The sequence below is a fragment of the Eschscholzia californica genome, unplaced genomic scaffold, assembly GCF_041429995.1.
Source record: "Eschscholzia californica isolate CP2 unplaced genomic scaffold, dmEscCali1.0.p SCAF_6, whole genome shotgun sequence".
NCBI classification, from domain to species: Eukaryota; Viridiplantae; Streptophyta; class Magnoliopsida; order Ranunculales; family Papaveraceae; genus Eschscholzia; species Eschscholzia californica.
In genome coordinates this window covers 11,343,056-11,357,366 of record NW_028238483.1, presented here as the reverse complement: position 1 = coordinate 11,357,366, position 14,311 = coordinate 11,343,056, and the positions used below count along the sequence as shown (strand labels likewise).

Below are 14,311 nucleotides of genomic sequence, written 5' to 3'. Positions count from 1 at the left end.
GCCCCAAGCCTTAACAGTTGCCGATATTGTCCCCGCTTTAACCACCTCACACAGGTACGGGGTTTTGTTCTTGGCGAGGGCACCACAAGCCCACCCAAAAGGCCTCGGTACTTACTAAGCTTGAGCTTACACATATAGCCCAGTCTCTGGACACTCTTGTGAGCAATGTGGGACTAATACAATCCCCCACCCTCAGCGAAGAGCCGTCCTAAAAAAAAGGCATAACCAAATCAAACGCACCGTACCTTGCTTGTCACACAGGTCGTCTTTGGCTCGTCTCCTTCCGCGATACGCACCTGGTAGTAGCCCGACCGTAGATCCAACTTCGAGAAGTATCTCGCGTTCGGTCGAAGAAGTCTGCAATCAAAGTGGATACTTGTTCTTGATGGTTAGGTTACCTTGTTGAGCGCCCGATATTGTAATTCCTTTGGTAGGCCAAACTACTTTCAGGGACTTGTATCTTCACAGAAATCATAACTTCTCGAAAAATCAAATATGCAATATGACTACAATATGAAGTGTTTTTAGTTTTGTAGAGTTGGCAATGTCGGTGGTCAAGAAAAGATACAGTCAATTCATATTCGATATGAAGGTGTATGCACAACTGGTCGTGTTTGACCCTCTGTCAACATCCATAAAGAACTAAATAAAATAATTAAAACCCTTTGTCAAATTGTGATTGAAACTAACAAAATCACAATTTGTTCGAACATAGCATATACATCACCAATGTAAACATATTGCAAATGAAAAACTCGAAAAAAACTGGCAAATCTTGTACATCTACACACATGCATTGAAACTCAAACCAACTTTAGAAGGAATTCACAATTTTTTTTATTGTATAAAATAGAGCCTACTGTCATCCTTAATCCTGAGAATTTGTTATCTCATGAACAATTTGGAGCAGAGTATTTACAACGTCGAGATTCCAACCACATTTCGACCTGTTGATACAGTCCAAATTAACATTATACTTAAAAAATAGAACATCTTGTGTACAGTGAAACTATAACCGACACTAAAGTAGGAATCTCACAATTCCTCCTCATAAAAATAGAGTCTGGTTACTGGAGTGCCGACCTTAATTTAACTAACTCCCACGATTGTTGGTTGCACACTAAGCAAAGCCAAAAGGCAACTTAGAACTATAACCGACAACTAAGTAGGAACCACAACCAATTATAATGCAGATCCATAGACCAAATATTTTTGTTTTTGTAAGAATAATTTCAGACTTGATTAAAATAAAAACTGCCACTAGTAACATATAATCTACTGCATTAGTAACAAAAATAAGATGGACTAAGCAAGAAACTCGACAACCAAAATAGGAATCAATATCCACCTAAATTCGATCATCAAGTTCAACAACTAAACCAATTTCCTGGCCTCTCTCTGACCACCCCACAGAGATTGATACGTTTAAGGATCTTGATATCCTAGAAAACCATTGATTAAGGATCTCTTTATCAGTTTCGGGCAAATAGGACTTAAGGGCCAGAAAAAAAAAAATCAAAAAGAAAATCATGAAAAGCATTGACTAAGGATCTTCTCATCGTACATACATAATTTAGGGCTTTCTGATGTCAAGATTTATGATCAATTTGTCATGAAAAGAAGCACAGATGTCATGACTGAAGGAGAGAAAAAATCGTACATTAAGGTCATCGCAGGAAAATAAGTATAATAAACCTTCATTTAGGTTTCAACCAGTGTTAAGATAGAGAGCATAAACTACAGTGTTATTTGTCTTTAACACTATACCTTGAATTTCTTTGTGTTTCAAAGTAGGATTGCCTCTTCTTAATCTCTCCTTCCTGATTTCCGATCAAAGTTATCCTTACTAAAGAGAACGAACACAGAAACAGATTCGTCCTTCGTCGTGTAGACGATGAACACAAACAAAATTCAACATAACATTATTCCAGTTTAACAACGAGCACATTCTAAGACACCTTGCAAAATCACAGTAAACTATGATGACTTTGTAAGATATCTTAAATGAACTTAAGATAAGATTCATTCTCGGAACAACTATTATTAAAGCATCAATGAAATAAAGCATAATCATGAAAGGATTAAAGTCTAACAACGATTTGGAGTAGTTGCAACTTCGAGATTCCAACCACTTCCTAACAGATAATTACAAATACGTTCATTATCTAAGGAAAGCTTCAAAACAACAAAGCACAGACATGCCGTTACAAAAACAAGTTACTATTACTTCTGCAAAAAGAAAACATATTCATAACCACCCGCACATTATCCAAATTACAAGATAATCACTGCAAAATATGAATGCAGTATTTTCACTGAGTTTGACGGTCAAAATGTATTTCCAAGTTCCAACAAAATACAACATGAGGCTTAAAGAATACTGAACCATAGCTCAAACAATAAAGGTGTATGAGCCACTAGTCGTTGTTTTTCAACCTCTGCCAACATGCATCGAGCATTAGATAAAATGATTAAAATCACAACTAGTGATAATAAACTTATTTCAAATAAGAAACTAACAAATCACAATTTGTTTAATCGTAACATGCATCTAACACCGATGTAAACATACCTCCAACAAAACTGGGGTATCTTGCTGCTGTACTGTGGCATATGGGGAGGCTTAACTAAATTCTTTTGAATGTGAACATCTGCACACATAGACTGAAACTCAAACCGACATTTGAAGGAATTCACAACTTCTATTGTTCAAAGTAGAGCCTACTGTTATCCTTAATCTTGAGAAAGTCCCAAAACTCTTGGTGGCATACCATGAGCATAAACCAAATGCATTTGCTTTCTCATGGACGATTGGAGCCGAATAGTTGATCGACAAGATTTCATTAACATTTCAACCAATTAGAATAGTCAGATTAAAAATTTTACTTCAATTTACTAATTAGCTCAAGTTGTTACTGAGAAGTAAAGATTTCATCTAACAGCAAGAGAAAGCAAATAAGTTTCCAGCTTTGTATCCTATTGTAATTCGTTCCTTAGACAAAAAAAATGTTCATTACGTACACCAAAAAAGGACTTCATACATTCATACGATTTCACCAATTTTTGACACAAAACATTGCAATATAACTACCATGTGAACTGTGTGAAGACCCATTTAAATGTAGCGTACAACAACGGGGCTCGAGAATTGATATGTATTCGAATCATAGTATTGATTCAGCCATTCCAGGAAACTAGTTAAGAAACAAACAATGAATATATAATCAATGCTAAGGGGTTATTGGGCACTGACTATGTCTGGACCTTTGTGAGCAAGCATCAAGCATTGTGTAAAAGCCACAACTTTAGATAGCAAACTGACTTCAAAAGAAACTTAACAAAATCACAATTTTGTTTAAACTTTAGATAGCAAACTTTTGTTTCACGCCATGATGTATGAGGATAATTGCGAGCACTATAAATCCAACATTAGCCCATATCATTTGGTAGTTTAATGTGACTTGCTTGTAAAGAAGAGGAAACACAAAAGTTAACCAACTGCCAGCCACAATCTCGAATATGACCACGTATTAGTGTCATACAAAAATTATAGATCCAAAATTAGCCCACCTTACTTGATAGTTTACTGCGACTTGCGCAATTGCTTGTCAAAAAAAGGCAACATAAAAGTAATCCAACGGGGAACCTTAATCTCGAAAGGGACTGGTGTCGTACAAAAATTAGAGATCCAACATTAACCCACATCATTAGATAGCTATTGCGACTTGCACAATAGCTTGTTAAAACAATCCAACACAAAAGTAAACCAACTGCCAGCCTTAATCTCGAAAGGGGCCACATTTTAGTGTCATACAAAAACCATAGATCTAACATTAGCCCACATTATTTGATAGCTTACTGCGACTTGCACAGTAGCTTGTTTAGAAGAGCATAAACAAAAGTAAACCAACTGCCAGCATTAATCTCGAATGGGACCACATTTTGGTGTCAAACAAAAACTATAGATCCAACATTAGCCCACATCATTGATAGCTTACTGCAACTTGCGCAATAGATTGTTAAGAAAAGCCATGACAAAGGTTAACCAATTACTAGCCTTAATCTCGAACATGACCACATTTCGGTGTCATACAAAAACTATAGATCCAACATTAGCCCACATCATTTGATAGCTTACTGCGAATTGTGCAATAGCTTGTTAAGAAAAAGTCAACACAAAAATAAACCAACTGCCAGCCTTATTCTCGAAAGGGACCACATTCTAGCGTTATACAAAAAATTATAGATCCAACATTATCCCACATCATTTTAAAGCTTACTGCGACTTGCGCAATACTTGTTAAGAAAGCCACCTGCCAATGTTAATCTCGAAAGGGACCACATTTTGGAGTCATAAAAAAATTATAGATCCAAAATTAGCCCACATAATTTGATAGCTTATTGCGACTTGTGCAATAGCTTGTTAAAAAAAAAAAAGCCAACACAAAAGTAAACCAACTGTCAGCCTTAATCTCAAACGGGAACACATTTTGTTGTCAAACAAAATTTATAAATCCAACATTAGCTCACATCATTTGATAGCTTACTGCGACTTGCGCAACATCTTGTTAAGAAGAGCGAGCATAAAAGTTAACCAATTGCCAACTTTAATCTAGAACGGGACCACATTTTGGTATCATACACAAACTATAGATCCAACATTAGCCCACATCATTTGATAGTTTACTGCGACTTGCCAATAGCTTTTTGAAAAAAGCCAGCACAAAGTAAACCAACTGCTAGCCTTAATCTCGAAAGGGACCATATCCTAGTGTGTTACAAAAATTATAGATCCAACATTAGCCCACATCATTTAGTAGTTTACTGCGACTTGCATAATAGCTTGTTAAGAAGAGTCAACATAAAAGTAAACCAACTTCCAGCCTTAATCTCAGATGGGACCACATTTTGGTGTCAAACAAACATTATAGGTCCAACATTAGCCGGCATCATTTAATAGCTTACTACAAGTTGCGCAATAGCATGTAAAGAAGGGCCAACACAAAAGTAGACCAACTGTCAACCTTAATCTCGAATTGGATCACATTTCTAAGTCAAACATTATAGGTCTAATATTACCCACATCATTTGAGCTGCCATCTACCAGACTAGCTAATTGATTTTACAACTTGTGACCCTATATCCCTCTTTTAGTTGTTCTAGTTAAGAATAAGAATATCATCTAAAACACTCTAATGCAAGATTTTTAGGGCTGAAATGTGAGGTAAGGGAAAACAGAGAAGTCTAAATTATAAGCGGACCAAAGCAGGGAGGGAAATTGTATGATGCCCGAATATAAAGATAAATAGTTAAATTTCTTCTCATAGTATGGAGTACGCATATTCGACATCTAAATGATATAATTTAATATTACCAAATCTGATTTTGCTAGGGTCACCCAAACAGGCTGTAAATCGAAGTCGGGTCTCTAATCTTTGTTTGAGACCCTTCACAAAGTTTGAAGCTACGTACACGATAAAGGATGGGACAAGTGCATTTTGTGCAAGAACCTGTTCATGAGGAAACTTATCTGATTTGAACCCATTGAGTTCATATTTTGTTGATATTAGTTAGGGACTTAGGGTTTCATGAACTTATTAGTTTTTTCTTTCAGGGTTTGTTGGGGTTCATGAAAAGTTGTAATCTGTAGAGAAGTTTCTGGAATTTAGGGTGTTGATCGCATTTCTATTGAACAACACAATAGAGATTCTTCAAGTCTTCAAATAGGAAAAACTTCCCTACTTGGGCAAAAGATGTTGAAGAATGCATGGTAGGACTCAAAGTGGATAGGAAATTAGGGTTAACGCTCGGTTGAAAAACGTCGTCAGACTTACGATTGAATGAATTGGAGAAGCGATCACCTTGAACTCATATTTCAACCCTTTTTACACAAGTAAAAAACCAACAGAATAAAACATAAAGCCCAAACAATTCAGTAACGGAATCTGCAGTAAGCATTATATCTTTCTCGAGTTGTTCTTACCGGACCTCCCGCTCCTGTAAGTTGCAAAATCTGGCCAAGACTCGACGGAGAATATAGAGAAGAAAGGATGAATTGAAATTACGATCCAGCCAACGAACAAGGGTTTTTGTGGTTTGATTCGACTCCTTCTTTCTCCAATTCGATAACAGTAAACCCTAATCAAACTAATCTTTTCTTGTAGCAACAATCGTTCAAATCTGATTCACATAAAACCCTAATTTACACTGTAGATTAAAGGGAGAGAGGGAGAGAGAGAGAGAGAAAGAGTGGGAGATTTGCAGACAAGCAAGAAAAAAAGATGGAACGAAACATAGAAGCTCTTTTCGTTAATTAAGGGTAAGTAACGGCTCTTTTTTTTTGGGCATAAATCAGCAAACTTACACGGACGTGAAACCATGAGAAACACAAAGCAAAAAAAGAAAACTAAGCAACAAAAAGCATTCTGGCGTTGGACATCTGGCATACTTACGGGTGGGAATCGGACGGGATTCGGACGGGCTCGGGCATAATAATATAGCCGGACTCGGACAGATCTGGCACTACATTGTCTAGCCCGCGACTAGTTGTCGGACGGATCGAGCCAGACAAAAGCAACCAATTCAGGGTTCGTAGCCCGTCCGAGCCCGCTTGCCCGAGCGGGCTCCATCGGACTCGGGTCGGACGGACTCGGGTCGGACGGACTCGGGTCGGACGGACTCGGGTCGGACGGATTCGGGTCGGACAGACTAGGGTCGGACGGACTCGGATAATTTTATTAAAAAAAATATCAAAAAAAAAAAAATTTCTAATATAAAAAACAAATAATTACCTAAAATAACATTCGTACATCCTTAGAAAGTCATACAAACTAAATTACTTAAAAAAAATACTTAAAAAAAAAACAGATCTTCATATGAATATCTCTTATCTTTAGAAAGTTTACAAACTAAAACAGATCTTTAGAAATTCTACCAAATAAAAAAGATCTTTAGAAATTCTACAAACTAAAACATATCTTGTTAAAAAATACAAAGTTGAAGATCTGTTACATGATATTCATACGAAATTCATCATCACCACAAAAAAAATGAAAGATTACATGATATCTCTTATTTTTCTGAAACAAATCTAGAAACTAAAGATATCTAAAATTTGCATCAGAGAAAGTTACATGATCCAAAATAAAGATAACTAAAGTCTCTAAAACATATCAATAAACTACATTCTATAACCGGAATTTAGATCGGGGTTTTTTTAGGAGAGAGAAGCTCTCTCGTGACGTCATCGGCGATTTTGCTCTCTCCCTTTTCACCCAAACCCTAACCTAAACACCCATAATCACAAGCCAATCACAGAATCTATCTTCCTTTCTCAACCAAATCAAACCCCTAAGATCATCTAATTAAACATACCTAACAGCTACAAGTAATCCCCTCTTCCAAGAATAAAAAACCTTGTAGATCTGGTACTTTGATTTAGCCGAGAAACCCTAACTTTCACAACCAACTTCATCACCCACCCAGTAAAGCCTTCTCATCCACGAATCATAACCAGGAACACCTATTAACCTTACCAAACAATAGTAACCTACCCACTTCTATCTACTAAATACTACCTAGATCTAGGTTTTAGGCTCCAATCTCTTTAACTCTAGTGGCTGATTGAGGGTTACTAAACCTGTCCTCCATTCTCATCAAAGCTCACACAGGAGAGAAAGCATCCAACAACAAGCAGTCACCCACATGCAAGTAGAGTACATCCATCCCTTCAATTTTGTGCATATTAACAATATTTATCATTAGTACCTACCTTATTTTATCCATGTTTGAGATGGTCTGAAGTTCTTTGTTTCTTCTTGCTCTGTATTTCTCTTTCTGTTTCTTGGTAAGTAGAGTTAATATTTTTACTTCATAATATATATATATATATAAATATATATATGTATATATATTTCATAGACTATATATATATAATTTGCTTAGTTGTTGGTTTCTTTTGTTTGTTCTTAGATATTTGCAGTAGATGCTTAGGGGTTGGTGGTAACAAGTTACCCCCTTTTGCCTGGCATGTTCTAGTTTAATTAGTAGTGGCTAATGATAGTTTTTTTGTAGAAATACTAATTATAGTTACAGTTTAAGCTTATTGTTTGCTGTCCCTATTATGTTATAGTTCTAGGCATAGATTATTTGGGTGTATGCATAGAATAGTATTTTGATGTACTATTTTATATTAGTAGTTTAGTTGATCTATTTTATATTAGTAGTTTTTTATTTTTTTTTATTTTTTTTTTGTTGAAAGCAACAGAAAAAAACAAGAAAATTACAACCCCAGATCCTGCCTCATCGCCTTTCTAGAGTTCCACATACGTCTAACTTTGTGTCTTCGACCCCATTTGGCCAGATGATCTGCCATAATATTAGTTGATCTGGGACTGAAAAGAAATTGAACTTGAGTGAAGTTATTGCATATTAAGCTGATGTTATCCCTGTGAATCTTTGATTGCCACTGAATGTCTTGTTTCTGGTCCCTAAGATGAGATATAAGATTGAGATTGTCACTTTCCACTTGAAGATGTGTTATGTTGAGATCCGATGCCCATCTGGTGGCCTGGAGAATCGCAATACATTCACACTCCTCTGCAGTCTGTCCCCTGATCGTGTCGGCCATTGCAATTTTGAATTCCCCATTCTCGTCATGGATGATGCAGCCTATACCGGCTGGATCTAAGTAACTAGTGAAGGAGGCATCCACGTTGATTTTGAGGAAAGGCGGTGACGGAGGACTCCATTTAGGTTGCTCGGGTTTCAAGGCGTGCTTTTTTCCAGCCTGAGTATTGGTGACGAAACTCTGAATCATCTGAATCACTTGTTGTGGTGAATAATCTTTATTACCAAAGCTTTTTTTCACATCGCGCTTTCCAAATAAACCACATAATTTTGCTCATCAATGTGATTTTGGTTTCCTCTAGAGTTTTCCAGACCAGAATCCAATCAAGTACCGTCGAGAAGTTGCTTGTTCTGATATTAAAATGGAGCCAAATAGCTCTAGTGAAATTACAGTGCAGTAGCAGATGCGATAAGGATTCCCGTTCCTCACAGAACGAACAAGTATAGTAACTTCCAATGAATTGCCCAATTTTGTCTCTCACCGGGAGACTATTAGTGCAGCATTTCCAGAGGAATAATTTGATCCTCGGGATGGTTTGAATATACCAAATAAAGTTCCAATTGGTTTTCTCGTAGTTCAGAGCGTTAAGTCGTAAATGCGTGTACATCGATTTAATCGTGAAATTACCAGATTTATTTAGCGTCCAAATCATGACATCATCAGCCTGTGGGTGCAAATTAATGCTAAGAATAGCATTTCTAATGTGTTCCGAGAAGTAAGTTTCTAGCAGGTCAACATTCCACCTATCATGTACAATCAAGTCAGCCACCTTATCAAAGGGGCAATTGTTTTCATTAGTTAATGGGGGAGCATGGTTGGGAATCCAATAGTCAGACCAAATATTAACATTCGAACCCTTGTTAACGTCCCAGAATATGAGATTCTTTATCTTGTTTAGTGGTTTAGCCAGAGATTTCCAGAACCAAGAATGGTTTTGTTTAGGAGGGGTAGGTTGGTTATCTTTCGGGAAGTATTTAGCTTTAAGAAGACGAACCCAAGGGGCATTAGGGGTTTTATGAAGGCGCCAACTTAGTTTACTGAGGAAAGCCTCATTATCAAGGATAGGTAGACGGAAGCCAAGCCCACCATAGCAGCGAGGACGGCAGATCGAGGACCAGTTGATAGTATGAATCGATTTGCTTTTTCCCCACCAAAAGGACCGTTGAATGGTCTCGATGCGCTTGCTGATCCCTTTAGGGATAGCAAAGCATTGCATCTGGTATCGGGGAACAGCCTGTCACGGAGTAAAGTTTCGGCCTATGCTTTAACACCGTGCGGCACTTGTCTTAGCACAAGTCTAAGCCTTCTTCACTAAAATGCCTAAGTAACCTTGACTTATTAGGCAAGATCTAGCACTATAACTCCAAGAAAAGGAAGCTATCAAAGTATGCACAAGTTTGAGAGAAGATGATCTTTGTTGATGAAACTTAAAGATTACAAGAAAGCTTTTGGGCACGTCTCCCAAGTCACTCAATCTCTCTCTAACACTTCTTGAATCCTTGCTTGGATGTCTTACAAATGAGGGGTGATCCCCTATTTATACTAGTTCCTATGTACAATGGATGGCTAGGATTTACCCACATGTAACACATCCAATGGTGATGGAAATCTCTAGATTACTTGGGCTCCAAGTATCTCTAGGAAATATCTCCTTGCCAATCTCTAGAAAACTCCTTGGGCTGGGCCAAAGAGTGCACAAAATGAGGTATCCAACTATGCACAAAGCAGCCTAGTGTATAGGTGCTGTTTGGGCTGCTGTTTGGGCTGCTGTTTGGGCTGCTGTTGAGCTCTCTGTCCGGCCTTCTTAGCTGCTGTCCGGGCCTTCTTTAGCTGCTGTTTGGGTGCTCAAAATGGGTCAAAATGAGTGGGCTGTGACATTCTCCCCCACTTAAGCCGCGGACGTCCTCGTCGCGATATCCTCGTGGTACTTGCTGATAAGATCCTTGTGCTGCCACAGGGTGTCTTCATGCTCCCAGCTTGCTTCACTATCTGGTAGCCCCTTCCATCGTACCAAGTACTCTTTGTAGATGCGCCCGGCTCTGGAAATCCGCCTATGTGACTCAATGCTTTCTACCTCTTTGTCAAATGAGGTAGTCATAGTGACAGGTGCTCTACTGCTTTGGCCTCTGGTTGCATCTTCTGGATCTGCATGATACGGCTTTAGGCAGCTCACATGAAAGACGGGATGGATTTTGAGATGTGCTGGAAGCTCCAACCTATAAGATGCCTTCCCGACTTTCTTAAGTATAGGGAATGGTCCCTCATACCTCCTGATCAGCCCCTTGTGTACCTTCCTAAGGGACTTGAACTGATTTTGATTGAACTTGAGCATTACCAAGTCTCCATCCTGAAACTCCAAAGGACGCCTCTTTTGGTCGGCCCATTTCTTCATCTTCTTGGCTGCCTTTTCTAAGTATGACCTGGCAACGTCGAGTTCCTCTTGCCATCCTTTGGCAACTTGATAAGCTGCCGGGCTAGCTCCTCTATACCCACCTGCAACAGTATGGGGAGTAAGTGGCTGTTGGCCTATAGCCAACTCGAAAGGACTATGCCCAGTAGATTCACTCCTCTGCAAGTTATAGCTAAACTGGGCGATGTCCAAGAGCTCCACCCAATTCCTTTGGTTAGCGGTCACAAAATGCCTCAAGTATAATTCCAACAATGCATTGACCCGTTCCGTCTGGCCATCGGTTTGAGGATGGAAGCTCGTAGAAAAGCTCAACTCCGACCCAAGTAGCCTGAAGATCTCGGTCCAAAACTTCCCGGTGAACCTTGGGTCTCTGTCGCTTACTATGTTGGCTGGGACACCCCAATACTTCACGACATGCTTGACAAACAACCGTGCTGCCTGCTCTGCTGTGCAATCAACGGGGGCAGCTATGAAAGTTGCATATTTTGTGAATCTGTCCACTACCACTAGAATGGAACCCAAACCATCAACTTTTGGTAAGGCAGATATGAAATCCAAAGAAACACTTGCCCATGGTTTTTCAGCGATGGGAAGTGGCTCCAATAGTCCCGCCGCCTTCTTCTGTTCCACCTTATCTTGTTGACATATAAGGCAGGTTCTCACATATGCATCTATGTCATCCTTCATCCTGGGCCAATAATATTTAAGCTCGAGCAAGGCCATGGTTCTCCTTTGGCCAGGGTGTCCAGCCCACTTGCTATCATGGCACTCTCTCATGAGAGCTCTCCTGAGATCACCAACCTTTGGCACATAAAGTTGGTTTCTCCGGGTGAAGAGAAGACCATTATACATCATGAATTTCTTGGTCTTTCTCTCTAAGGATGCCTGTATAAGTCCCTTAGCATGGGGATCTTGTTGAAGACCCTCTCTAATCCGCTCCAAGATGGTAGAGTCCGGCTTGCTAACTGTGGCATGGAACTCCATGGATGCAAGTTCGGCTTTCCGGCTTAGTGCATCAGCTATATTGTTGGTGCGTCCAGGCTTGTACTCCATCTTCATGTCGAATTCGGCTAAGAAATCCTGCCACCTTGCTTGCTTGGGACTTAGCTTCTTCTGAGTTTGGAAGTAGCTTGTTGCCACATTATCAGTATAGACGGTGAAGGAAGTCCCTAATAGGTAGTGCCTCCAAGTCCTTAGACAATGCACTACGGCTGTCATTTCCTTCTCTTGCACCGTGTACCGCCTCTCCGTGTCATTGAGCTTCCGGCTTTCATAGGCAATGGGATGACCTTCCTGCATAAGAACACCTCCTATGGCAAAGTCAGAAGCATCAGTATATAACTCGTATGGCAGCAAATGGTTTGGCAACTTAAGAACAGGCTCCTTTATTATTGCATGCTTGAGGTCATCAAAAGCGGCTTGGCACTCGTCTGTCCATGACCAAGCATGGTTCTTCTTTAGAAGATCCGTCAAAGGGGCGGCCCTTTTTGAATACCCTTCAATGAATCTCCTGTAGTAATTCACAAGGCCCAAGAAGGACCTAAGCTGAGTTACCTTAGTGGGCTCCTCCCAATCTTGGATGGCCTGCACCTTCTTGCCATCCATCCAAATCTGCCCATCCCCAATCCAATGTCCAAGAAAGGACACCTTGCTAGAAGCAAATGAGCACTTCTCCCTTTTGACAAAAAGAGAGTTTTCTCTTAAGGCTTGGAAGACAGTTCGTAGATGGTCGATGTGCTCCTCCATAGTCCGGCTATATATAACAATGTCATCGAGATATACTACTACGAACTTGTCTAAATATGGGTGGAATACCTTGTTCATCAAAGTACAAAATGTAGCCGGAGCATTTGTTAGACCAAAAGGCATCACAAGGAATTCATAAGCTCCGTACCTGGTGACGCACGTAGTCTTTGGTTCATCTCCTTCGGCTATCCTGACTTGATAGTATCCTGATCTCAAGTCAAGTTTGGAAAAGACCTTGGCGCCTCCCAGTTGATCGAACAGGTCTTCCACTCGTGGGATGGGATATTTATTCTTTACTGTCACCTTGTTTAAAGCCCTATAGTCTATGCAGAGACGAAGGCTTCCATCATGCTTCTTCTGGAACAGGACCGGTGCTCCATAAGGTGACTTTGACGGCTGAATGAACCCTGCATCTAAGAGCTCCTTGAGTTGCTTCCTTAACTCTGCCAACTCAGGTGGGGCCATTCTGTATGGTGCCAATGCAGGTGGTTTGGCCCCGGGTTCCAGCTCAATCTCATGATCCACCTCCCTCCTAGGTGGTAATTGCTTTGGTAACTCAGCGGGCATGACGTCCTTGTACTCTGCAAGGACAACATCAATCTCGAGTGGGACTAAGGCATCAGTCCCTTCATCTTCCTCCTTCAAGGTAGCCAGGAAGGTCTCTTCCCCTTTGGCAAGCCCCCTACTAAGTTGAATAACAGAAAGAGTTCCTTGCTTTGAGGTACTTCTAGTAGCTTGGACCATGCACGGACTCTTTTCATCGTTGATGCTCACCACATTGAGATATGGAATGACTGCAGCTCTGGCGGCTTCCATGAACTCTAGTCCCAACACGATTTTGAAGTCGTCCATCTCGGCTACCATGAAGTCCACTACACCACCCCATGTGCCAATCTTCAGGGGTACGCTTCGTGCTATGCCGTGTACGGCCTTAGGTGGGGCATTTACTGACTTCATCTTACTCTGGTCCTCTTCAAACTTAAGTCCGAGCCTCTTTGCTTCTTCCGGCCTGATGAAATTGTCTGTGGCTCCGCAATCAACCATGGCTTTAGCCTCCTTCCCGTTTAATGTTATGCTTACGTACATGAGGGACCTTCTCTTCTTTGGTATGGCAGCTTCTGTCCCCTTTAGAGCGTTCAAGCTGAGTGCTCCCATCTGTGGCTCATTCTCTTCTTCCTCTTCGAGATGCGGTTCCGCCTCCTTTGTGAACATGGCATTGACTTTGGTCCGGTTCGGGCATTCGTATGCATAGTGATCTCCCGTGCAGATAAAGCATTTCCTTGGGCGATCTCCTCCGCTCCTCCACCGTGCCTTCCATTCTTTGGGACCTTTCTGAGTCTCCTTGGGTGCATCCTTCCTTGACTCCTTCAGTGGTGGCCTCTCTCCCCCACTTTTGCTCAGACTACTCTTTGGTTTGAATTGCTCCGACCGGCTATACGAGTAGTCTTCTAGCTTCTCCACCGTGCACAAGGCTGTGGGCAGATCTTCGACACCTCTTCTTCGTAGTTCAGTTGCTGCCCATGGCT

At 40.4% G+C, this 14,311-nt stretch overlaps 1 protein-coding gene and 1 long non-coding RNA gene across 2 annotated transcripts; both read right to left on the bottom strand.

The window, feature by feature from the left end:
* Positions 1 to 5,848: 5,848 nt before the first annotated feature.
* LOC147531715 (uncharacterized) lies at positions 5,849 to 6,213 on the bottom strand. The gene is made up of 2 exons (XR_015227760.1): positions 5,984 to 6,213; positions 5,849 to 5,881 (listed from the first exon to the last, which is right to left on the bottom strand). It is a non-coding gene; the product is annotated as an uncharacterized LOC147531715 (long non-coding RNA).
* Positions 6,214 to 8,281: 2,068 nt separating this feature from the next.
* LOC147531714 (uncharacterized) lies at positions 8,282 to 8,818 on the bottom strand. The gene has a single exon (XM_086649806.1). It carries the CDS (start codon positions 8,816 to 8,818, stop codon positions 8,282 to 8,284), a length of 537 nt encoding a protein of 178 aa, XP_086505932.1.
* Between the last annotated feature and the right edge of the window lie 5,493 nt (positions 8,819 to 14,311).

What these genes read in the sequence shown, in the direction of transcription:
- LOC147531714 (XM_086649806.1), bottom strand. Translation starts at nt 8,818, where the DNA reads ATGATTCAGAGTTTCGTCACCAATACTCAGGCTGGAAAAAAGCACGCC.